The 24,220-nt window shown below is 44.5% G+C and overlaps 1 protein-coding gene across 1 annotated transcript in view; it reads right to left on the bottom strand.

Moving 5' to 3' along the window:
- The window catches only part of SIM2 (SIM bHLH transcription factor 2), a 57,280-nt gene that overhangs the window by 8,276 nt on the left and 24,784 nt on the right, over positions 1-24,220 (bottom strand). Inside the window, 6 exon segments of the mRNA XM_032680540.1 lie at positions 2,921-3,329; positions 4,669-4,837; positions 5,947-6,094; positions 13,039-13,145; positions 16,659-16,858; positions 18,994-19,079. Of these exon segments, the coding sequence (XP_032536431.1) occupies positions 2,921-3,329; positions 4,669-4,837; positions 5,947-6,094; positions 13,039-13,145; positions 16,659-16,858; positions 18,994-19,079 (1,119 nt within the window).

Raw genomic sequence — 24,220 nt, 5'->3', positions numbered from 1 at the left:
AAAAAGTGGCTCCCAAAGGTTCGGATTTCGCTTCTGCCACCAGCCTCAAAAGTGCAGCAGCACTGACTCAACTTCAGGAGGAAACAAGGCTGGAACAATTAGATATAAATCCTGTCTGCAGTGGAGCCTCTGTTTTTCTTTTGCTTCTTACAACACTATGTGTCAAGCCATGATCTCAGACCAGGCCCATGTTGGACCATATTCTTCTTTTTTCCCCTCCTAAACAGCACAACTGTCAGTGCTTCTGCAGGGAATTAATTGTACCAAGTCAGTTTTCATCAAATGGCTAACAAATATCTGCTAAAATACATCTGTGCTCAAAAAAGAACCCACACATTCCAACTTAAGCAAGGAAACCTTAAGTAGAAATGGAACCAGAAATGAGAGCCACTGGTAGAGCAGCTCCATTTTCCTCATCACGAGGAAAATGTGTTTCCTCATCTTGAGAAAAATGTTTCCTCATCATGAGAAAAATGTGTTTCCTCATCATGAGGCAAGTGTGATGAGGCTGACAAATACCAGGAGTTGCTCGCAGGTTTTTTGAGGGGGATTTTTTTTTTTTTTTTAACAGTATTCCTGTGGAATCCTTCTGATGGAATATATTTACTAGGAGCTACCTGCCCACACCAATTGCTCGTCTCCTGCTCTGCTTGCTGGGCTTTGCTGACAATGTTATGGCCAGTTTTAGAGTCTGTTCTCTGAACAAGCTCTTCTTTCCATATCCTTTCTCAGTGTTGGCCTGGGAGCAGAGAAGAAGAACTGGGCTGATTTCTCTACACCTAAAGTAGCTCTATTCTATCCTTACTGCAGGATTCACTTTGATCTTTACCCTTATCCTCAAAAACTGTAACTTTTTCTTTTTCTTTTCTTTTTTTTTTTTTTTTTTAAACACAAAGCCATTTCTTATTTTGGTCTAAAATCCCTCCTTTTCCCACACAGTCCACGACAGCAACCAAAGGAAACCAGCAAATTAGAGGAGCATGAGCTCAGGAAAGGCATTTAACCTGCTCTTGGCTGTAAGAAGAGCTTCAGCCTTGCTCATTTTCAACCTAAACACAGAAGAGTGAAGTGAAATACCACGGTCAGTGAGGTGAGGTCCATCAGCTGGGTGAGGTCAAACAGTCCTGTGAAGGACAAAGCCTTGGGGAGAAGTTATTTACTCCTCTGTGGGGGACACATTCAATGTCTGATACTGTCTGATGAGGAAGCTCAGCCCTTAAACATCTGCTGATATTCAAGACCTTGGCTATCTGATGTCGTGTCCCTGAGTGAATAAATTCTTGTTTCTGGTACTCAAAAAACTGTCTTGAGCCTACCTTTTCTAATTTTTTTTATATTAAATTTTTACTACTTCTTTCATTCCAATCTCACCATGCAGGAAGAAAAGAGTGTTTCCACCCAACTTCATAACAGATGTCCACCAGTCCATCCTCATCAGTGATTTTAAACTGATCAAAATAGGTGCAGGTGAGATCCAAGGGTTGGCTCTGGATTGGGAAGGGATAAACCAGAGTGCTGCTTAAAGGAATTCTTCTAAATTCAGCAGGTTTCCAGCCCTGTGCATTCTGTTACAGAGCTGATCTGAATTCCGCACTTGCTGATGTTCTCTGACAGTTTCAGATACATCTTAACTCATGAAAAGTAGTTAATGTGACTGTCCAAACTAGTATGTGATGGGATTTTATATTTAATTTTACTTTGCATCTTTCTGTAACAGGTTTTTGTGCAAATCACAGTTACTGAAAGTAAAGTCTGGGGGGGGGGAAATCTAGGCCAACTAAGGCTATTTTTGCTAGAATGAGCAGCAACCTGAAATCTCAGCAGAACTTGGCTTTGAGGCTCATTCATGAAAGCAATTATTTCATCAAAGCAATTATATTCAGAGTTGTGTGAGAGGAAGGTGAATGAGGGGAGTATTTAATGCTGTTACTTGAGCTGAAGACACTCTTGACACCATCCTGAACAGTCTAATTTACCAGGGTCTGGTTTGTCCTACTATTTTTGTTTCTTTAGTTGATTAACATTGTTCCTTGCCTACACTGGAGAAGAAAACATCACAGCTTGACTCAGCTTTCATTTTCCAGTTGGCCCAGCTGTGAACCCAGGAGTGTTTATAATGAGAGATCAAGCTCTGCCAAAACCACTGCAACAAACCCTATTATTGTTGAATACAGGGAAAAAAATTAATGGCTTGGACTAGATGATCTCCAGAGGTCCCTTCTGTGATTCTGTGATTAGAGTGTGTTTTGAGCTGCTTTACATTTGGTTACTTCATAACTTTTCAAGGTTATTTTTACAGGTTGCCACCTCAAAGAAGTCAATGTCTTCAGTGCTTCCTTCAAAGCATTTGAGCTGGCCGTCTGTACAGGGAGATAGATAGTGGGGAGGAGCACTAAAGACATTTTCAAGTTCAGAATTATTATCAAATAAAGCAGAATTATTGCCCTGTAGTAACTGTAAGGTGAAGACATTCCTAATGGCTTTTTGCTCAGAAAGGACAAGCTTCAATTTTTATGGAAATAGATTGTGTTTATTTTAATTGCTATATGTGAGCTGAAGTACATTTTGGTTCAATCTGACTTCAGCAATGACTTACCTGAGCAATTCCCCTAAAGAACTCTGAGAGTGCAAAACATGAGGGTGAACTGTGCCAGTATTGAAGGAGGTGATGTCTCTGTGCTTTTCTAAAAGCGATCCTGGTGAATCCATTCCACCAGGTGAATTGGTGAATATTGATAATATTCCCAATCAAGTGCTGATGGTAATGGGAAGAAGGATCAACATGTGAACGCTGTAAACACAGTGGTTGTTACCTTTCACTGTCTCTGATTTTCTCTGTTCCCTAAACCCCTGCTTTCAAGACACGAATCATTCCCAGACACCCCCACAGCCTTTTATCTTTCCTCGAAGCGACACCCACCTTCATAACTCTGTGCAAGGTTATGCCTGATGATGTTCACTGGCTGCTCAGGAAGGTTTTTGGACGGTGACTGGCTGCTGGGTACCAGGGGGTTGGTGTAGTGCCACTGACACTCCCCGTTGGTCTGCAGCGTGCTCAGGAAGAGCCGCGCCACTTCACAAGGTGCTCCTTGAGCCTGCCCGAACTTTGCAGGCAGCATTTGTTTTTTGCCACTGAAGACGTGGGAATCCACAGGGAAGTGTCCATAATGGTAGGAGAAGGGCAGGCTGTACGGTGGGGCGTATAAAAGTTCGCTGTTTTCTGAATGGAAGTTTTGTTCCTGAATGGCGGCGGCGTTCACGGCGGGGCTGGATCGCCAGCTTCCCACCTGGCTGCATTCCAGTTTGTCTGTTTGGAACGAGCTGTATTGCTGGGGGAAAGAGAAAGAGAAAAAAAAAAGGGGGGGAGGAGGGGAAGAGAGTTAAATTTTTATATGGAACTGTAGAATGTATCATACAGGCAGCCGGGGCTGGGCCTCCTTCGCCTGCGATCTCAGGGGCTACAGGGACTGACTCACCAGGGAGGGTAAAGTTCCTTGTCTTCATGATGACTTTGCTTTCACTTAACGTGGGGACAAAAAAACTGCTTTGTCCTCCTGATGTTAAGTGTTTACTTGACAATTTTGGCTTCACAGAATCCCAGAATCATTGAGGTTGAAAAAAAGCTCCAGGATCATCAAGTCCACCCTGTGCCCAATGCCCACCCAGAGCACTGAGTACCACAGCCAGGCCTTCCTTGGACACCTCCAGGGATGGGCACTCCAAACCTCCCTGGGCAGCCCCTACCAAGGCCTCACCACCCTTTCCAGCAACAAATTCCTCCTCCTGTCCAACCTGAGCCTCCCCTGGCACAGCTGGAGGCCGTTCCCTCGCCTCCTGTCCCTTGTTCCCTGGCAGCAGAGCCTGACCCTCCCCTGGCTCCCCCCTCCTGTCAGGGGGTTGCAGAGCCAGAAGGTCCCCCCTGAGCCTCCTTTTCTCCAGGTTGAGCCCCCCCAGCTCCCTCAGCCCCTCCTGCTGCTCCAGCCCCTTCCCAGCTCCGTTCCCTTCCCTGCACACACTCCAGCCCCTCCATGTCTCTCTCCCATGAGGTTCCAGACCTGGACACAGCCAAACTGAGCGTAGGCATTTGTAAGTACCAGAGGGCAGAAGTTTGTTCTAAAGTACTGGCAGTAGTAGACCATGAAAAAGGTTTAGCATGTCAAGCTTTAGAATGGTGGAAAGACCAAATCTGTCCTTTGCATCAGCTTCTTTCACAATATTTTTCTCTTCCCACTCTCTCCCTCATCTTTCTCTCCAGCCTCCTAATGCTTTTTGGGATCTCACTGTTGGGAATGAAGTAATATCTATGTGACATCAAAGACTCCATGTGGCAGCAGGGAACGAGACTCATTCTACACCAGCACAGATTTTCACAACACAGCTATTCTTAGTAGGGTTTTTTCCTCTTTTTGCCAAGAAAAGACATTGGGTTTTTTTCAGTACTTTACAGATGTCACATCTAAAAGCTTTTGCATCACTTGCCAGAGTTGGTTTGTACTACCCGTGCTGTCCACCCCAAGAACAAAAGGATCTAATTGTAATCTGATTTATGAGGGATTTCATGAGGCAGAACATGGCAGTGTCATAGTAAATTCAGTCCTGGATGATCTTTATCCTGCCCCAAGCACTCTTTGACAAAAACTGGTCAATAAATGTTGCTGGAAAAATTACCTGTTGTGGGTAAGGTGTTGTTCTGAGTTTTGCCTTCATTTTATTACTTTTGGGTTTGACTATTTTCCTTGTTTCCTGCGAGGTAGGTACTGAGTTTCTGCATGAAAACTGTGACTTGGAAATGGTAACCTGGTCCAGTGACAGCTGAAGTTCCTTATACTCAATATCTCTGCAAAAGAACAGTCCAAGGAATTACATCCTCAAACAGGCCACACGAAACCAAAAGAGCTCATGTGAAAACACATATTAGATTTCACAGTATTTTAATTTTCATTCTTCCAAGCTTTTTCCTGAGTCTGGGAATGTCAGCAGGCAGGGAATCTTATGGTCTGACCTCATCCCCACGCCAGTCTGTCACAAACATTCTGACAAAATCTAAACACTGAGAACCACGTTAACACCTTTGTTTCTGAACCCAAGCTGTGCCAACTTCTCTCAGCCCCCCGTGGGCACCCTGAGGTTTGGAATCAGCAGATAGGAAGACACAGATCAATTAATTTGTCTCCTGCTCAATCAGGAATTGGTCTCTGCCCTGGCTCTCACAATCAGTCCCGAGGAAGGGAAAACGAGCAACGTTCCTCTCCTGTCAGTGTCGTGGTCTTGTGACTACACCACGTGAGGTGCAATGTTTTTTACCTTCTGATCACAGAATCACAGGATCATCAAGGCTGCAAAAGACTTTCAGGATCATCCAGCCCCACCCTCACCCAGCACCACCACCAGAATCACCCCCAATCCATGTCCCCAGGGGACACATCCAGACACCTCTGGAACACTCCCACAGACAGGGACTCCACCACCTCCCTGAGACACTTATTCCAAGGTCTGACTATTCTTTCAGAGAAAAAAAATAATTCTAATCTCCAATCTGAACCTAACCTGGTGCAATTTGAGGCCATTTCCTCTCCTCCTTTCCCTCGGGACATGGCAGCAGAGCCCGACCCCCCTCCCTGCCCCCTCCTGTCAGGGAGTTGGGGAGAGCAATGAGGTCCCCCCTGAGCCTCCTCTTCTCCAGATAAACCCCCCCAGCTCCCTCATAAGACATGATTTCTAGACCCATCCCCAGCTCCACTGCCCCTCCCCGCACACGATGAGGATTTATACAGCAGTGAGGAACATTAACTCCTTTTAGCTGATTGCACCTAAAAAGGGGGGATGTGAACAGAGAAAGGGGCTGCAACAGGCAAGCACAGAAAGATACAAAGAAAACCACAAGTATTTAACCAGTAATGAATCGATTACTGACGACATGGAATGGTACAAAGTATTTTGACTTACGTAAGGACATAATTGACACTCACTATGCAGTGAGGCCGTGACGAACGGCTGTTGTGCACAATGGTGGCATAGCTCTGCACCCACACCCAGCCTCCGTGCTTGGACAGCAGCCTGTAGTACTTGGTTGTGACTTGGCCTTTCACCAACACTGTAAATACAATAATAACAACAACAACAAAAAAAATTAAAACAAAAAAATTCCCGTTTCTTGGACTCGCGAGCGCTTCCTGGAAAGACTTATTTGCAAGGCAAGGGCTTTTTTTTCCTCCTTTGCTTCCCTGAAAACTCCTTCTCCTCCCACCAAACCCCCTGCAAATGGATCTGTGCAGCTCCTTTATGGAGATTCATAACATCACGTTATTATTTCCATACAATATGTTGAAAACTCCTCCTTCTCTTCTGGCAAAAGAAAAGCTCAAGGCAGCAAAAGTATTTCGAAGGGGACACGGCAAGTTTGGAAGGAGGAGAGGAAATGGGCTTAAGTTAAGGTTCAAATGAGATATTAGGGAAAAAAATTTCTCCTTCAAGAACGGTCAGGACTTGGAATAAGTGTCCCAGGGAAGTGGTGGAGTCCCTGTGCCTGGGAGTGTTCCAGAGGTATCTGGATGTGGCCCTTGGGGGCAGGGATTTGGAGAGATTCTGCTGCTGCTAGGAGAAGGTGGGACTGGATGATCCTGAAGGTCTCTTCCAGCCTTGATGATCCTGTGATTCTGTGATTTTTTTCCAGTGTATTTGGAAGCACTTCTGTCATTCATAGCTTGATAGGTTATGGTGTATTTTACAATGTATTTTATGCTATGATTGTTTTTTTTTTTCCTCTGTAAGCTCTACATCTTCAAGGGTGATTTAAAAGGCTAAAATTAAAATGTTAATTGGTTGTGAAGCATCCAAATAAAGACAAAGACAGAGAGGTGAATCAGTTATCTGATATCTTTCACTACACATGTAATCCTCTCTAAACTATTTTGGATCCTCCGTGGACAAGGATGTTTTGACATGAGGCTGTGCTATAACAGGAGTTGTGCAACATCTCTAAACATTTGATCCAGCCACAAATATTTCTGGTTCAGTGCCAGGTATTTATCTAATGATTCACTAGAAGATGATGCCCAGCCTTCTAAGGTGGTTTCTTTTCTTGTGTGGCTCTGCATCATTCCTTCAGGAAACTCCCCCTTCTTACTCTTCCATACAATCACTTATTTATTGTAAATTAGGAAACCACGGGCTGTTCAAAAAAAGTGACCAATAGCAGCAATTCCTTTATACAATAAATGATTAAGAAATGGAATTACTGCTTGCAAATGCAGGGCTCGGACTTGACTGAACACAATAGCAAAGCTCAGTGTCATTTTGTGCTCTCCTTGCACATGTTTGGTGCAGGAGCAGATAAATGATAAGGAAGCTGAGAAGCAGCTTTGTCTTTCAGACAGCTCTAGGAGAGCAAATCCCTGATAGAAAGGAAAATACTTGGCCTTACAATTTGTATTCATCGAGGATTTTTCTGTCAAGCAGAGCATTTAATATTAAATTGGGAACTAAAGAGTTAATAAGAGTTAAAGAGATAGTATTTGGGGAGTTGATTGCTGTTTGGTAATTAATTAGGCTGCTATCAGTAATTGCTGGGGTTGGCTTTTTCGGTTCAGTTGTTACATGAGGGAGTAGGGGGTTGTAATTTCAGTACCAAACAGGGACCACATTAATGTGAATAATGTGAATATTCTGATGTAAGACTGACAGAAATAGAAGAGCAAGGGGTTCTTGTTCTGGCTAATATGTCCTCTAAGTCCATTATAGTTCATAGATGGTTTGGGTTGGAAGGGACCTCAAAGATCACCCAGTTCCTACCCCCTGCCATGGACAGTGATGGAATCCCATCCAACCTGGCCTTGGATACTCCCAGGGATCCAGGGGCAGCCACAGTTTCTCTGGACAACCTGTGTCAGGGCCTCACCACCCTCACAGGGAAGGATTTCTTCTCAATATCTAATCCAAACCTACCCTCTCTCAGTTTAAATCACTGCCTCTTATTCTGTCATTGTCTGCCCAGACAAAAAGTCCCTCTCCCTCCTTTTTATAAGCCCCCTTAAGGTACTGGAAAGCCTCCGTGAGGTCTCCCCAAAGCCTGGAGTGTATAAACCATCTCTTCGGACTTCTGACTCGCCCATCCATCCTCACAAGTGACAACATATAGAAACTTTCTTCCAAATCCGGATAATCTCCCTTAGAAAATCGGGCTCTTAGAAAATGCCTGTAGACAGGTCTTTCTGGAAAGTGTCATTTCAGGATAAGGTATCCATTTGTTCAGGAAGCAACAAGATGAACAACAACATCTACAATTTCCTCCCGAGGGGCAGCTCCGACCTCTGGGAGCAGGGACAGGACCCAGGGAAGGGCTGGAGCTGGGACAGGGCAGGCTCAGGGTGGATCTCAGCACAAGGTTCTTCCCCCACAGGGTGGTGGGCACTGCCCAGGCTCCCCAGGGCAGTGGGCACGGCCCCAAGGCTGCCAGAGCTCCAGGAGGGTTTGGACAACGCTCTGAGGGACAGGGGGGAGTGTTGGAGTGTCCTGGGCAGGGCCAGGGCTTGGACTGGATGATCCTTTTGGGTTCCTCCCAGCTCAGGATACTCCATGATTCTGTGATCTTGCAGGATATTCAAAACCCCACCCTCACTGGTATCAGGCCACTGTTATTTATGGTTTGAAGTCTCTCTCAGCTTTTTGCCTCATCCTTGACAGTGTCCTTCCTCACTCCTGCATTTCTGCATAGAATGCTCTGTAGGGTAGAGGTGTGCAGATGTGAGACATTTAAGACAATCATGAGGACTGCATGTGTAAGTGTGAAAACACACCCACAAAATATAAAGACTTGTAATCTTTAAGTGTAATTTTTCGCCCCAAGGTAAAGGTCCTGTAGCTGCTGCTCAAAGATTCAGTCTAACAGTGCCAAGTAAGTCTGTTCTAAAAAATATATGTTAATAATCAGCTGTATGCCATGGGTTCACTATTTCTTGTTTTTCTATTAATTGTGGATGATGTTCTATAGTTGTCCCATCCCTGGAAGTGTCCAAGGCCAGGTTGGAGCAACCTGAGACAGTAGAAGTTGTCCCTGCCCATGGCAGGAGGGTTGGAACAGGATGATCTCTAAGGTCCCTCCCAACCCAAGCCATTCTGTGATTCTATGATTTTGTGATTCATTCTATAATCCAGATGGTCCCATTCCAGGAAATGATGCTTACACATTATCCCAGATCATCTAACAGATAGTTTTTGGCGTGTGGTCGAGGCTTTTCAGAACTAAGTCTTTGTGCTAGTTTAATGGGCACGTTTTCCTTGAGTTCAAAATGCCTTGCTACTCAGTCTGCTGAAAGAGAAATTAATGCTGTCACGGATCACTAGTTATAACAAAGTTCTTTCCTGTGCTTTGGGACTAGTTTTGGCTTCCTTTCTCTCTCACTGATACTTTTTTCTAAATCCCTGTTTTAGCTCTGCAGTTAAGACAGTATTTTAAAAGATGTGAAAACCACTGAGGACAACAGTGTTCAGCTTTCCTTCGTAATTATATGGATAAACCAATATTTCTCCTGGGATGGGGGGAGGACTCCATGCCTCCTGCATTTTTAGCAATCTGGGGAAAGTCTGACCTTGGCTGGGGGACAGTAGCTGTGGTTCTGAGACAGTAAATGAGGTCATCTTCCATCTGGCTCTGTGTTAAATTGCCCTGTTTGATGCTGAATGGGAAACCTCAGAAATGGGAGCGAGGTCAATCCACTACTAAGACAATCTGTGCAGGCTCAGACTCCTTGGTGGCCTCCGCTGCAACCCAACAGGGAGGATTCCGTGGCTTCAGCCCTGGCTCTGGGATGTGCCATTTGGAACTGGGTGTTCCACTGTTGTGGCTCCCTCCTGGTTTAGCAGAGGAGCTGAAAAAGGCACTGGGCTGGTCCTTCTGGCCTGTCAGAGACGACTATTTTAAAAGGTTCCATCGGGCTCCCGGGTGTGTGGCTGGGAGTTCCCAGCCTGCCCTTCACGATGCCACCAAGAGAAATGGGTTGCTTGGTTCCACGCTGGGAGCAGGTCCTGTTTTGTCTTCCCCTGGGCAGCGTGGGCAGGGGATGGTGCCCAGCAGACTCTGCAGTCCTTCGGACCTCTTAAAACCCAGTGCTGCTCTGCCAGGAGGTTTGGTTGCTGAGGGAGCAGAGACAGTGAAACTGTGCTCTGCTGCAACATAAGTTCTATAAATACAAAGTTTGACTTCCAGGAGGCAGGAGAATTGTTTGGTGACGACATCAGCTGGGGCAGATGCCCTGCCAAGGGACAGAGATGTGAATCCTCTTAAAGTTTACGTGGGAAGAGCAATGATGTCACAACACGGGGGATGCACAGAATCCCCCTCACAGGCACAAGTGAAGGGATTTCTCTGAGGGCACAAAGATATTTTGTCTGGGCTGGAACAGCCTCTCCATCCCATGTTTTAGGAAGCAAGATCCTCGTTATTTGTGTGGCCACACTTCCCTGGTTGCAGGGAACACTGTGGGTATTAATGGGGCTACAGAAATAAATAACACCAGTTCAAAGGCCACGAGTGTTTTCATGTAGCTGGAAGCCAATCAAGAGTTTAAAACAGGAAACCCTGTTTGCTGCCAGCACACCTTAGGCAAATATCCACATCTCCACTTCCCTCTCAGCTTGATGTTCTTGTTACATCCCTTCTAACTTGTTCTCCTCACTGTTCCCTTTGTTTTATTCTCTGTGCTGCCTGACTTGGAGTTCAGTTTCTTTAAGTCTGCAGTTTGGGATATTTTTTTTTTTCCTCTCTGAAAAAGCAAATGATCACCCCAGCTTAGGGTTACTTTTTCTTTTCTTAATACCCTTATTAGGTGTAAGATGTTTCTCTCTGGCTTTCTTCATCAGATGACACTTCATCATCAGATTGCTTTAGAGAATGGTACCTCAAACCTGCCAACCTTCTGCTGTTCATGTTCCTAAGACATTTACTGATGGATTGTGGGGGAGCTCTAACCATGCTCCCCAGGGGGAGTTTGTACACTTTACATCTGTTTTAATAATTCCCATTACTTGGTATTCTAACAATGATCCTGTACTGTTGCCCAAGAATTTGTCATTGTTTTTTGCTTCTTGGGATTCATTTGCTTCGAAACTTTCATAAATTCCTGCGCATGTCTCACATTTTTCTTCTGGTTTTAAACTTTACAATAACTTATCTTCAATCTACAGAACTGCTCTTGGTATTCTGTTTGTCTGAGGTTTGGGTTGGTTTTTTTTTCCTTGTGGAGGATGTGGTGGGTAATTCAGTAATGATTTGTCTCTTCATTTCAAACTCCAGGCATACACAGATCAAACTGGCAGCCAAAGTACAAATCTACCACGCACACAGAATTATCCATCACTCTGCTCTGAGGGGGAAAACTGTTTTTTAGAGGTGATTGTGGCTACTGTGGTGTCATCTCCACACTGGTTGATAAAAGTATTTCAAACTGTCTCATGGAAATAAGGAGGGATGTTTTGTGCAGGTCAACAGTCACCTCCAGATGGTAACTCTGCAAAGAAGATGATGCCCTGACAGGACTTTTCCACGTACCCTGGTCATTCTAGTTTTTAACTTTCAATGGCCCAGAGTATTCAATAGTGTTTTGGTAAATATGACCTTGCTGTAAAGATCAGCTGGAGCTTTCCCTGCCACCAACAGAACTCAGCACTTGGAATTTCAGTGCTGACTTGCCAAGCACCCTTACAACATCCTTCATATTCCAGATCCTCATGAATAGCAGATATTAATGGGAAGAATTGACTAGTTTCTCCTTCAGGAAGCCTAAAAGAAGGGTTTGACTCTGGCTGCTTCCAGCCTACAGGAGCAATCTGGAAAAAAATTCACTGCCATTGGTTTTTGGATGTCATCTTTGCATCGTATGGGTTGTAGCAGACTGAGCCAAATCCAGAGTTCAGCTATTCCCTCAATTTGCTTTTCAAATTAATGTGCTACTGAATGAACTAATTCCCAGATCCAGATGTTTGAAGATATGAGTGCTGTCTCTGTTGGAAGATGGGAAAATTATTAAATGCAATTTTTTTTTTTCCTGACAATCCATTCCCCAAACCTCATCCACATGCTAATAATGAATGTTCCTCTAAGGACTTTTTTGGGTTTGCATTCACTTCAAACATGGGATGATTATTAATAACATATTTCAGAGGAACGGGGAGCTGTTGCAGAGTTTTTATTTTAACAACAGAAGCTAGTAAAGTTCAGATTCTGCCCTCTCACTCACTCACTTGCTCTTTTGGTTTTTTTTTTTCCTTCAGCCATGCAGAACCAAGTGCAAATTTTCAAAAGAGCCCAGACCTCCTAAGTACAAAGATAAAACTGGCCAGATAAGTATTTTTTTCAGAAGCAGGGCAGAATGAGTATTGAGCTTATTTGCAGAATTAATGGTTTCCTTAAGTGATAGCCAAGTACTTTTGAAAATCTGTCTCCAATCAAGACTTGGAAAGTTTTTTTCTTCTTTCCATCACAGTGTTTCTTGTCTGCAGAATTTCTCACTCTACTCCATGTATTTCATAGAAATGTGGAATCACAGAATGGTCTGGGTTGGAAGGGGCCTTGGAGATCATCTCATTCCACCCTCTGCCATGGGCAGGGACACCTTCCACCAGCCCAGGTTGCTCCAAGCCCCGTCCAACCTGGCCTTGGACACTTCCAGGGATCCAGGGGCAGCCACAGTTTCTCTGGGCAACCTGGGCCAGGGCCTCACCACTCTCACAACCAAGAATTTCTTCCCAATATCCCATCTAACCCTGCTCTCTTGTCAGTCTGAATCTGTTCCCCCTTGTCCTGTCCCTCCAGCCCTTGGAAATAGTCTCTTTCCATCTTTCCTGTAGTCCCTTCAGGTCCTTCAAGGCCACAATCAGGTCACCCCAAAGCTTCTCTTTTCCAGGCTGAACAATCCCAGCTCCCCCAGCCTTTCCTCCCAGCAGAGCTGCTCCAGCACCGGGATTCTCTTGGTGCCTCCTCTGGACTCTCTCCAACAGGTCTAAGTCCTTCCTGTGCTTCCAGCCCCCATTCCCTGTACTTACACAGGTGATGAGCGTATCGGAGGTGGAACACGTCACAGCCATGGACATGGTGGTAGAGGGTTTTTTCTATCAGATCTTGGGGTTCATATCCGGTTAATTCAGTGACCCTGGAAAAGGAACAACCCACAATAAACAAAAAACTCCAGGAATATTCCATTTCATTAACCTAACATTCGATTGTGCCAACAAATCAGGTGCCTAAAAGCTGCGGGACAAAAATGTTAGTTTTGGAAACAGAATCCTCACCTTTATAAGAAAATAAACCCTCTCAACCCTGCCAAAGCAAGGTGCAGCTGTTCCCTGGTACACACAAGCAGGAAAAAGAGCTCTTTTACTTATTTCCACCTCGAGATTTTGCCATTGCCATGCAAGACCCTTTACACAAAGTCCTGGTCGAGGAGCTGTTCATGAAACAATAAAACCACTCTGGTGGGCTGCTGAGACATTTCCATTTGCCTTTGCAAACATGCAAGTGTAACACGTGTGTTAGTCCACAGGAGCTGTGACCATGGTCTGTGAATTAATTCAGACTGGTGCCCAACAGGAGGAGGAAGCAGGAGCTTATTCCAGCTGAGAACGTGGAAACACAAGGAGGTGTGAAGACCACAAGGTAAAGGAAAGGAAGGCTGAAGCTTGACTTCAGAAAAACACCCTCACGTGATGAGAAGTAGAAAAAAAGGGAAGGAATTTGAAACAGCAGCGTCTCTGCAGATGTTAAAGAACCAAGTGCACAGGTCAGACATTGGGTCAGGCCTGAAGAGTCAAACTTCGTGTTTCAGAGAGTAAAACTGTTATTGATGAGGATCTGCTGCACCAGCAGATGCAACTGCACGTTTAATTTCAGGACTTTTACTTAGGACTAGCTCTAGTCTAGGCCTGTGGACTGAAAGCTTCGTAACAGCTGGAGTGCCCTGGGCTTGCCCTTGGAGGTTGTCCTCCAGTTTGGACTGAAGGAATCCAGTTTAAATGCCTAAGGCCTCTTCGTGGTGTGAACTGCAGTGTTCTTTGGCTTCAGAAGGATGTCTCTGGTCTGAACTCAAGCACTGATGAGGATGCACTGCAGCAAAGTAACACGGTAACACCCACAGAAATGAATACAGGCTCTCAAGCACTATTTGTCAATGGGGGATTGCAGGTAATGCAAATTTTTATAAGTTTTTTTTTTCTTTTGTAACTATTATGCACCTTCTCTACTCATATTCTGCCTCTAACCAGCCCTGTGGACCCCACAGAGACTGGGCACTTGACATTCTGCTTGGGAAAGTGTTGGGTGTTCGGGTTCTTCTGAAGGAAATCAGAAAAACGACAACATAAAAATGCCTTTGAGTACTGATTTATTATAAATAGGGTACAAATACATCCATACCTCCCTAGCTATGCCTTCCTCTGGGAAACTCCTGCATGCCTTTGCCTCAGCCAGGGGCTGCCAACGAGCAGTGAGCACGTGTGGTGTCTTTCTGCAGGACGATATGGGAATTTTTGCCTGTGTTTCTCCTCTGCGGTGTGTTCTGGTCCCAAATTCTCACTTAACCCTACCAGCACCATGAAGTGCTGGTGAAAGATCCTGCTCAGGTCCTCAGTGCTCCTTCTGACTCCAGTGCAGTTGAAACGAGGGTGGCTTGGTGAGCTCAGAAGCAGCTCAACCAAACCCAAACAAGACACCACCAACCTAAGCCAGGTGTTCGTTTTTCCAAAGGGCCCTGTCTCACTTTGAAGTTTTAAAAAGTTTGGGTCTGGATACAAACTCATCTGTTTTATTTCCTCGACATGAAATCCACCCCTCAACAGGGCACCGTAGGGAGCCTGGGCTCTCCAGGTTGTTCTCTGCACGTGACAGAGCACAAAGAGGGAAGGAGGGTTCGCCACAAGGATCAGTTTTGGCCTCTAGAATTCTTTAAAGCCTTGTTAACCACACAGCAGTGATCCTCTCAGGCACATGGTGTGACTCCTGGGGATGGTCCTGTGCAGGGTTAAGAGTTGGACTCCATGATCCTTGTGGGTCCCTTCCAACTTGGCATATTCTGGGATTCTGTGAATGCATGAGTTGCACCACGAAAATCAGAAGGAGCAGCTCACTTTGGAGGGAAATGACTGTCTCCTTTTTCCAGTGCCCTCAATGAATGGACTCTTGGGTGTTTCAGGTTATATCAGTGCCTACAAAAGGTTACTGAGCTGCTCCTTCCCATGGCTTTCACACTCTCTGCTGTGACTGTTACCTCTGAAGATCCAGCAACACTTTCCCTCGCGTTGATACCACCAGAACCAAGCCTGAAAACAGTTTAGTCTTGTTCCAGATATGTCCCTGCTCTGAGCAAACAGAGCTTGGTTTGCTCAGCTGGGAGAGTAGGAGGTTTTGGCAATGCTTAATACCCCCGATTGCCCCGTGTGTGGATGACACCCATCTGCTCTTTGGCAAACACAGCTCGGGGTCTCTCCTTGCTCCTGTCAACACCTCTGGTTGTTCTGTCTCCTTTGAAGACACTTATGTCTCCAGGCAGTTCCTCTCAGGCACATCATTTCCTTTTTTTCTTTTTTCCACATGCAAAGACATGTTGCTAAACCCCCTCGCGCTTCTTCGTAGCTGTTACGTTAACTAACATGCGCCAAAAAAATAGGAATTATCCCAGAAACAAGAAGTTCTTTGTATTTTAGCAGCTGATGGCCCACTGTCCCATGGACTTGGCACAGAGAAGGAGCATGTTCCTGCATGGTTGGCCTGCCATGCCAGACTTCCCCACTGTCTTAGATACAGATTCTTTGTCACTGCTGCACATGAATATAATTTCTGCTTCTTGCAAATCCAGCATGCCAGGGAAATATGGGACACACGCTCCACAGGCAGGGATTTTTGAAGGATAATCATCTTGTCAATATTGTGTGTATTGGGCTTTTCCCCTCAGGTATCTTGAACTGCACTGTACAAAGTACCATTGTGTGTTACGAATTACTCTGCTTCAAAGCCAGAGAAATCAATCATTTTAGTTCTGGTTCTGGGCTCTTCTCCTACCAGCTGAGAGTGAAGGCAGGGTTATCTTTCCTCAGCAATAGCTGTTTTCCCCAAATTTTGTTTGAGAAGGCCGTGTTTCCATGCAGTAGAAAATGGAATTAATTGTCATGCCCACAACCCCATCAAGAGCACTGGTTTCATGATTAAGGCACAGTAAAGTGCAAAAAACTCTCTTTTCTTACTACTCTGTCAAAAACTTTCTGAGTGACCCCAGCAGCCATTTGATCTCAGTGTTCCAGTCGTGGGGTGGTTTTTCTGGTACATCCTCATTCCCTCTGCCACCTTTGTATGTTAAAATCTGTGTCATTTAAGGTAAAAATGTGTCACTGCTCATGTGATGAAAACCTGCTGCAAGAAGGCTTCAGACTCTCTGCAACCGTAGGTAACCCCAGGTTAAATTGTCCAGGCTCCTATTTCTTGGCATTCAAGACAAAGAATGGTCTATCCAGCTGCCTGAAAGGCTTTGAAGACTCACATGGCCTTTGAGTTCCAGATCTATTTTGGCCTGCTTTATTTTTTCATGGATGTTTTGACGTGTTTGGAAACCACCGTGGCCCGCGTTAACGCTCGACCTTGAAAAGGTTTTGATGCTCGAAACGGAAGAGCTGCTTACCTGGAATCCAGGAATATCAACTTTAAGTCCAAGCTTGCTCTGAACATAAACATGTTGCTGTGAAGTTTGATCTCGGTGATTGCACTGGGAGGTAAAGACTGACCCACAGCCACCAGCCCAACGATTTGGTAGCAGGAGTCGTACAGAGACATATCGAGCATGTACTGGCGGATCTTCAAGTAGCCACTGCAGTGGATCACCTGGAAGGGGAAGAAATCGCAGTTTCTGATGGCAAGGCAGCCAACAACTCATTTTTAATGATTTCATAAAGCCACACACCCTTAAAACATTAAATTCTGATTAGTCTGTTAAAGCTTCGGGGTTGCGGTGGGTTCGTAAATGGAGATCCAAACATAGCAAACACAAAATCTGTGCTTACTGCCCACATGATTAATCCAGTGCTAAAGCACATGCTTTTGGGGGACTATCTAACTGATTTCTAGTTAATGTTTTCTTGTAGATACAGACAGAACTCGTGTTCATTGATAAAAAATCTGGAAGCTGCTTTTTTGCAACGACCATCTCTCACACACACATAAAAACATTTACATTCTGAGGAGTTATTCTCGTGAAAACCAGACACTTTAAAAATCCAGTGGATACTAATGCATCCCATTTATGAGGTTTGACTGCTGTATGTGTAAATGCACAAGAAATGAGTTTTAAGTTCTGTGGTCAAGTTCAGATGATATTCTCCTGACACACGCCCAAGCCCTGAGATCAGATTTCGGAATCCCTGTATACAATTCCTAATCACAGAGGTGATAATGGCAGTGTTAGGCTGTAAAAATGCACGATGCCAGCTAAAGAGGAGGGGAAAATGTAACCTGGGGACTCTTCCAGAACATAAGATGGAGTTAATGTAGTGCTGGTGTTTGGAAATCATTGGTGCTCCTGGAAATTTTCTACTGCAAGCATCAGGCATACACACACATCCTTTAGCTTAATTTATCTGTTTGTTAGGCTTTTAACTGTGTCTAATAGAAAGAAATTAATTTTCACTGTATTTACTATTCCTGAACAACCCATTAAACCTGTAAATAGGCTCCTCCTCTATAACCTGCCTTTCTCCTTTCCAATCACTAAGTGATTAATATATTTAGCAAAAGTACAATAACAAGAAGAGCTTCTTTAAGATCTCTCAACAGATCTGAATTCCCAGATCACTTAGTCCATGAGTTTTTCCTGTGCTTTACCTAATAAAGTAATTTTTTTAAAAAATTAAGTCCTGACTCTAAGTACAGTCAAAGGGAATAAATTTAGACCAACAACTCTCTAGATTAAATGAATCCTTTAATGTTTCACTGTGCAAACTTTTAATAGAGAGCAAAAGAAGGTGATGTCTCTGACTAGAAGAGGTAAATGGGAAATAAAATACAGAGATACCACCACTACAAGCTCTACTCTTTTACCTGATTTCACATTCAGCTCTGGGACAGGATCATTTTTGCTGGGAAGCAGCTGAGCAAACAGGGTTCATGTAATGAAGAATTATCAGTCCAACCAGGTAGGTAAATAAACAGACATATGGCTGCACTTTGAACACATTCCTTTAAGGAGCTCTGCTTCTCTTGCAAGCTTTTCTTTTTGGTTTGGAATAACTCAAACAAAAAGAATGCTCGCCAGGCTGCACGTGAATTACCCTCCCTGATGGAGATAGAATTGTTCTGTGTGGCTCCAAGAGCAGCAAATACACACTGCAAAGCTGAGGATAAAAACTACCTGCGAAGCTGAAAATAAAAACTACCTGAGGGGCAGCTGCTCTCCCAAAACCTCAGCATTCGCTGTGGCCTCTGATTTCATGTCATAAAGAGAATAAATAATACAAACAGCCAGATTTCCAAACAGACTTAGTGGTTTAGTACAATTCAGCCCTGGGGTGGTTGTTTGGAATAACATTCATGTGGAGGCCAACGAGGTGACTTGTGCAACTGGGTGGCGGCTCAGCCAGAGGCTGAGGGATGTGGAAAGGCTCCAAATTCCTGTGTCTGGGTTCCTGCCTCACCTGCCTGCAGTTCCACAGGGGAATAAGACCTAGCTGTGTGCTCTCCTTGCAGCTCCGTGGCGGGGCTCCAGCTAATTCCCCAGCCTGGAAGAGCAGGGATCAAGACGTGGGAATGTGCCACAGAGCAAACTCCAGCTCGCTGTGAGAGAGTTTAGACTCGCATTACTAAAGGGATCTGCAATCAGGAGTGGGATTTTTTGGATCTTTACTGGCTCTTTTCATCACAGACTTTGCTCTCAGCTACACATGTGTAAAAAAAAACCCCATCTAAATAAATAAACTCGTCAGTTGTTGAACAATTGAAGGCTGGAACAAAAATATATACAATACCTTGTATCCACTGCATGTCAATCCTGCATTCCTCTTGGCTAGGACACACTTCATCCTCAGGAAAAATGATCTCTCAATTTCATATTCTGAAAGGATAAACCACACTGCTTATTTGTTACTGGAGATTTCCAAACTGCCCATAACATTCCCCTCGATGAGTTCACTGAGGTGTTTATGTCTCAGCCTCAGCCCTTCTGCTTCCCCACTCCATCTCTGCCCTCAGGATTTATTTCACCTTTGTGTTAGAATTCCCTGGGAAAGTTGGAAAAGTCAACACGATAACGTCCCCAAAATTCTGGTTTTGCCACCCTTCACAAGGCAATCACCTTGTTTTTGAACAGCTAATACCAGTCCCTGTTGGTAAAGGGAAGGAGGAGTGTCCTTTGGAGTGCAGATAAATGAAGATACTCTCCAAAATAATAACAGAGTGGGAAACAAGACAATTCAGTGGATCTGGAATAAATTGAGTGTACGTAGCTGGTCATGCCCAGACCTTCTGGCCTCCATATGCAACGTTATTACCTGTTTCACTGACTTCCAAAACCATCTAGGTAAGTTATTTTTAAACTTATATCTTAATGGATAACCTCCAGAAATGTTTTAGTATTTTTTATAGCTCAGCTACACACATATTTTCTGGTAGGAATGTGTTACTATTATCTTTAATGTTAAAGATGTTATTCCCCTTAATAGTTCAGACACCATAAATAGTTCTGACTTTTTTTTTTTACTGAAAATGCAGTTTGGCAGAGCACAACTATATAAAGACAAGAAAGAGAACTCATCTGGTACATCTGTGAGTAGGAAAATCCGGGAAGCAGAAGAGTTCCCAGCTTTGTTGCAGTGTGTGTTTCCTCCTAACTCCCCATAAAGTTTCCACTGTCATCAGCTGGAGCCTTGCTGTGATTTAACTGCTCAGTTGTATTCCTGATTTTTGTGCATCCATCACCCAGTGAACCCCTCTTGGCCACACACCTGCACTGGTTTGAGCCTCACACCACTACTTGGAAACCAGCTCCCTCTCTATAACAAGTTCTGAGTTTAAAGGTCTGAAGATACAACCACAGAAAATGGATTTAGAGAGGAGGAAAAAGAAACACTTCCTGAGTATTTGAATTTTCCATTTATCTCCCTAATTCAAATTAGATCCTTATGGGGAAAAACAGGCACTTGAATGAACTGACACACCTGATGTAGAGTTTTAAATATAAACTTAGACTGTTTGATGGGAGGAAGGCATAGAGTACAGATTGCTATTGCTGACACCTGATCTCATGAGGAAAGAGTGGATCTGGACATTGGGAACACCAGTGAAGTTCATGGCTTCAATAGGGATGACCTCACATCAGGACAGGAGGGATAGGAGCTCCTGGAGCGGGTCCAGTGGAGGCTGCGGAGATGCTGAAGGGATGGAGCATCTCTGGGAGCAGGAAAGGCTGAGGGAGCTGGGGCTGTTCAGCCTCCAGAGCAGACACTGAGAGGGGACCTCCCCCAGGTCTGTAGGGTCTGCAGGGAGGGGCAGAGGATGGACCAGGCTCTGCTCGGGGGGGCCCAGCAATGGCACAGGAGGAACGGGCAGGAACTGATGCCCAGGAAGTTCCAGCTGGACAGGAGGAAGAACTTCTTTGCTGGGCAGTGACCCAGCACTGAACAGAGACCAGAGAGGGTGTGGAGTCTCCTCCCTGGGGATATTCCAGAACCATCTGGACACAATCCTGTGCCATGTGCTCTGGGATGATCCTGCTGGAGCAGGGAGGTTGGACCAGGTGGGACACTGTGGGCCCTTCCAACCCTCCCCATTCTGTGATTCTGTGTCAAGGAGCCCAGTGAATAATGGGCAGGTGCTCCATGGAACCTGACATCTGGTTTGCAGGATTGGAGCTGGAGAACACAAAAGCCACCACAGTGAGATCCTTGTGAGTGTGTTTGTGTGAGGGCATAAAATCTACGGCCAAACTTTGAGACTGACTCGCTGGCAAGGGAAAGCAGAATCCCAAAATCATTTGGGTTGAAAAAGCCCTCCCAGCCCATGGATCCACTCTGTGCCCCATCCCCACCTTGTCCCCCAGCCCAGAGCACTGAGTGCCATGTCCAGTCCTTCTTTGGACACCTCCAGGGCTGGGCACTCCAAACCTCCCTGGGCAGCCCCTGCCAAGGCCTCACCACCCTTTCCATGAGGAAATTCCTCCTGATGTCCAACCTGACCCTACCCTGGCACAACTTGAGGCCATTTCCTGGAAGAAGAGGCTGACCCCCAGCTGGCTACAAGCAGGATCAGGACATGGATGCTGTCCCTGGTGATCTGAGAGCTGTCAGTGTGTTTGTGGTGGCTGTCAAAGCTCTGCTGTCCGTGGTGATCTGTCCCTGGTGGGCTCTGTGTACCTGTGTGTGCCTACTGGGAATAAAACCATCTCCAGGATTGATGGAGAGGTTGCAAAATATGAAGGAGCAATAAGACCAAACCCCTCACATAAAAAATTGGATGTGCAAGACTGTGAACGGTGTGAATTAGTGTTCATATCAAATTAGTCTTCATATTAACTGGTACCATCACCAGTGTGACTCCTTCAGTACTCTCAAAAGTAAAAGGAGTGGGCAGCAAAGTAAAAAAGAACCAAATTAAATTTGCAGTTGTAAAGCTGAGAAATAAAAGCCCTGGTATCCTGCTGGATGATAACACAGCCACCAGCATAATGCAGAACTTCAAATATCACATCCAGGCTGTACCTGATGTAATTAAGATCATCTGCTCTGATGAAGAGGATGTGGAAAGAAAATGAGGTACTTAAAGGTTTGGCCAGCAAAGAGGGAGACACTGAATATTCAAACAGGAGAAATCAGATGAGTTCTGAGCAGAGTGATTACTGAGGCAGCTGTCCTGCTGCAGAGGTTAATCACGAAATTGTGAGGAATGGGAGACATGGAAACTCAGGATAAAGCAGGGGAAAGAAAGCCTGTGGCCCAAATAGTGAGCACCTGCTTAAACACAGAACAGAGATGTCATGGGATGGAGCAAAATTCTCAAATTCAGGAAGACACAAAACTGGCAAATATAAAATAAGCACTTCAGGCTTAAATAAGAGGTGAATGTAATCAATTATTCTGAAAAGTTGTGAGTTTGTCAATCGGAATGAAGTTTTGAAAAAATTGGGAAAAAACAACAGCATAAAGCATCTTTGCCTAGTAATGTAATTATTGATATCACTGGTGTTTTTTCAAGCAAAGGTGTGAGCACAGAGAGAATCCTTGGGCTATCAAGAAGGTTTGAAACAGAAAAGATACCAGTGAAGTGCTGCCAGTTCTTAAGTAATTAAAGATCAAGGGATCTGTGGTTTAAGCACATAGATATGAAACTTAAGAGAGAGAATAATGACTAGGAAAATGTTATGATTAATAAAATGTCATGACTGAGACAGAATATAAATAATACTGAAGGAAAATAACCTTCTTAACTAGTAGAGAATGTTCATACCATATAATAACTGAAGTTTAACCACTGCATTTAATTATTTGTACATATTAACCATGTAAATGTGTTAGTGTAAGGGATATGAACACCTTATCTTTAAGTGTTAAGAAGATGTTCAAAAATCAATGTCTAAACTATTTCTGTTCATCACAGAGAAAAGGTGAGACCAACAGGTTGCAGACACCCTTAAGGTCCTTTCCAACCCAACTGTTCTATGATTCCTTGATTCTGTGGAGTCAGAATCCATACCCATGTCCAAGATGTCCAATTCAAATCCACAACTGTTGATTTTTTTTACCAAACTCCACGTTTCCCACATCAGGTTCATAGGAGTATTTCTATTCTACTAATTATTCCTATATTTCCTGGCCAGCTCACAGAGCTCCCTCCCTCAAGCTCTGTTACGATGGAGTTTAGTAGATCCAATAAAAGCCATAAATGAGGCAGAAAATAAATGGCTTCATTCAAATCCCAGCCCAAATTTGTCCCTACATCCCCACAGAGCTGAAACACAGCAAACCATGAATGAGAACATAGAAAAACCCTGCTAGCTGTGGACAAACAGAAGATGTATTTCTTTCTCAGGGCACAAAGTCCCATTTCTACAAAGTGTGTCCTCTCCAATAATTGCTTTTTTTTTTTTCTTAGCTCGTCCATCTTACAACACAGTTTGACTTCAAGCACTGGGCAAGAATAAAACAGTCTGTTTATATTCTACAGATTTGTATTTTCACGCTCTCATAAACAGAATAAATGTCGTTGTAAAGGAAATGAGCCTTTGCTATTTTGGATGAAGAATCCGTGCATTTGTTCACTCCTATTGCACCACTGCCAAGCAGGATTCTCCAAGCCTCTCTGTGAAATTATGGTTAGCTTTATGGAAGCCAGAACTGTCCATCCCTAGAGGAGCAACTATGAAATTCATCTTTGCTTTCAACTCCATCTTTCATCTATTTTGAAAGAAAGCAGTCACAGAATTCTGTGGTTGCACAGTGGACTGAGAAAACAGTTCCTCCTGACTTTTTCCCACAGTTTCACCTCTCGTGCCTTTATTTTCCCTAAGGTAAAAGCTGCTATTTTACACCCCCGTTTCCAAAGCTCCCAAGTTTTGACATTAGCAAAACATGACATTGTTTTGTTGCAGAAGCACTCTGTAAATGAATATGAACGGGGATGCAAAGTGCACAGTGCTGCACCAAGAGCTGTTTTGGGAATGTGCATCTCATCTGTCACTCCAAAAAAAACCCATGAAGCAGCATTAAAATTGGGAACTCCAAACACAACTGATGGGTCAGATTTCAGCTCCAGTGCAGGAGGTGGAAACTGTTCTCAAGGGGTACTTTTAGAGCAGGTCACCTGATTCTACCTTCCCTCATGTCCACCTCATGTGGAGACACACACCTGCATCCTCTGGAGACAAGGCACAGGTGGGATAAGCTCCATCCATGCCCCTTCTGGACTGTTCTACAGGTGGAAACACAGATACCACAAGTTCATGCGTGGATGACACTTTTCTGCCCATCCTCCAAGCACTCTGCATATTTTTTTTCCCTTTTGGTTGTTATTCAGTGGTTATTTCCATCTTACCTCCTCTGTTCTCTAAAGTCACACGTGTTCTACTCTTATTCTTGTGTGGTCTGCAAGGCATCTGGGTCCCACACAGCACAGTGCTGACAAAAGAGGATGTGAGGATCTTGGCTTGACCCTTGTGAGCACAACAAGGCTCTAGATTTGTGTGAGACACAGAATCACAGAATG

The sequence above is a fragment of the Chiroxiphia lanceolata genome, chromosome 2 (assembly GCF_009829145.1).
Source record: "Chiroxiphia lanceolata isolate bChiLan1 chromosome 2, bChiLan1.pri, whole genome shotgun sequence".
Classification (NCBI taxonomy): domain Eukaryota; kingdom Metazoa; phylum Chordata; class Aves; order Passeriformes; family Pipridae; genus Chiroxiphia; species Chiroxiphia lanceolata.
The sequence above is the reverse complement of the archived record's forward strand: the minus strand, read 5'-3'. Positions and strand labels throughout refer to the sequence as shown.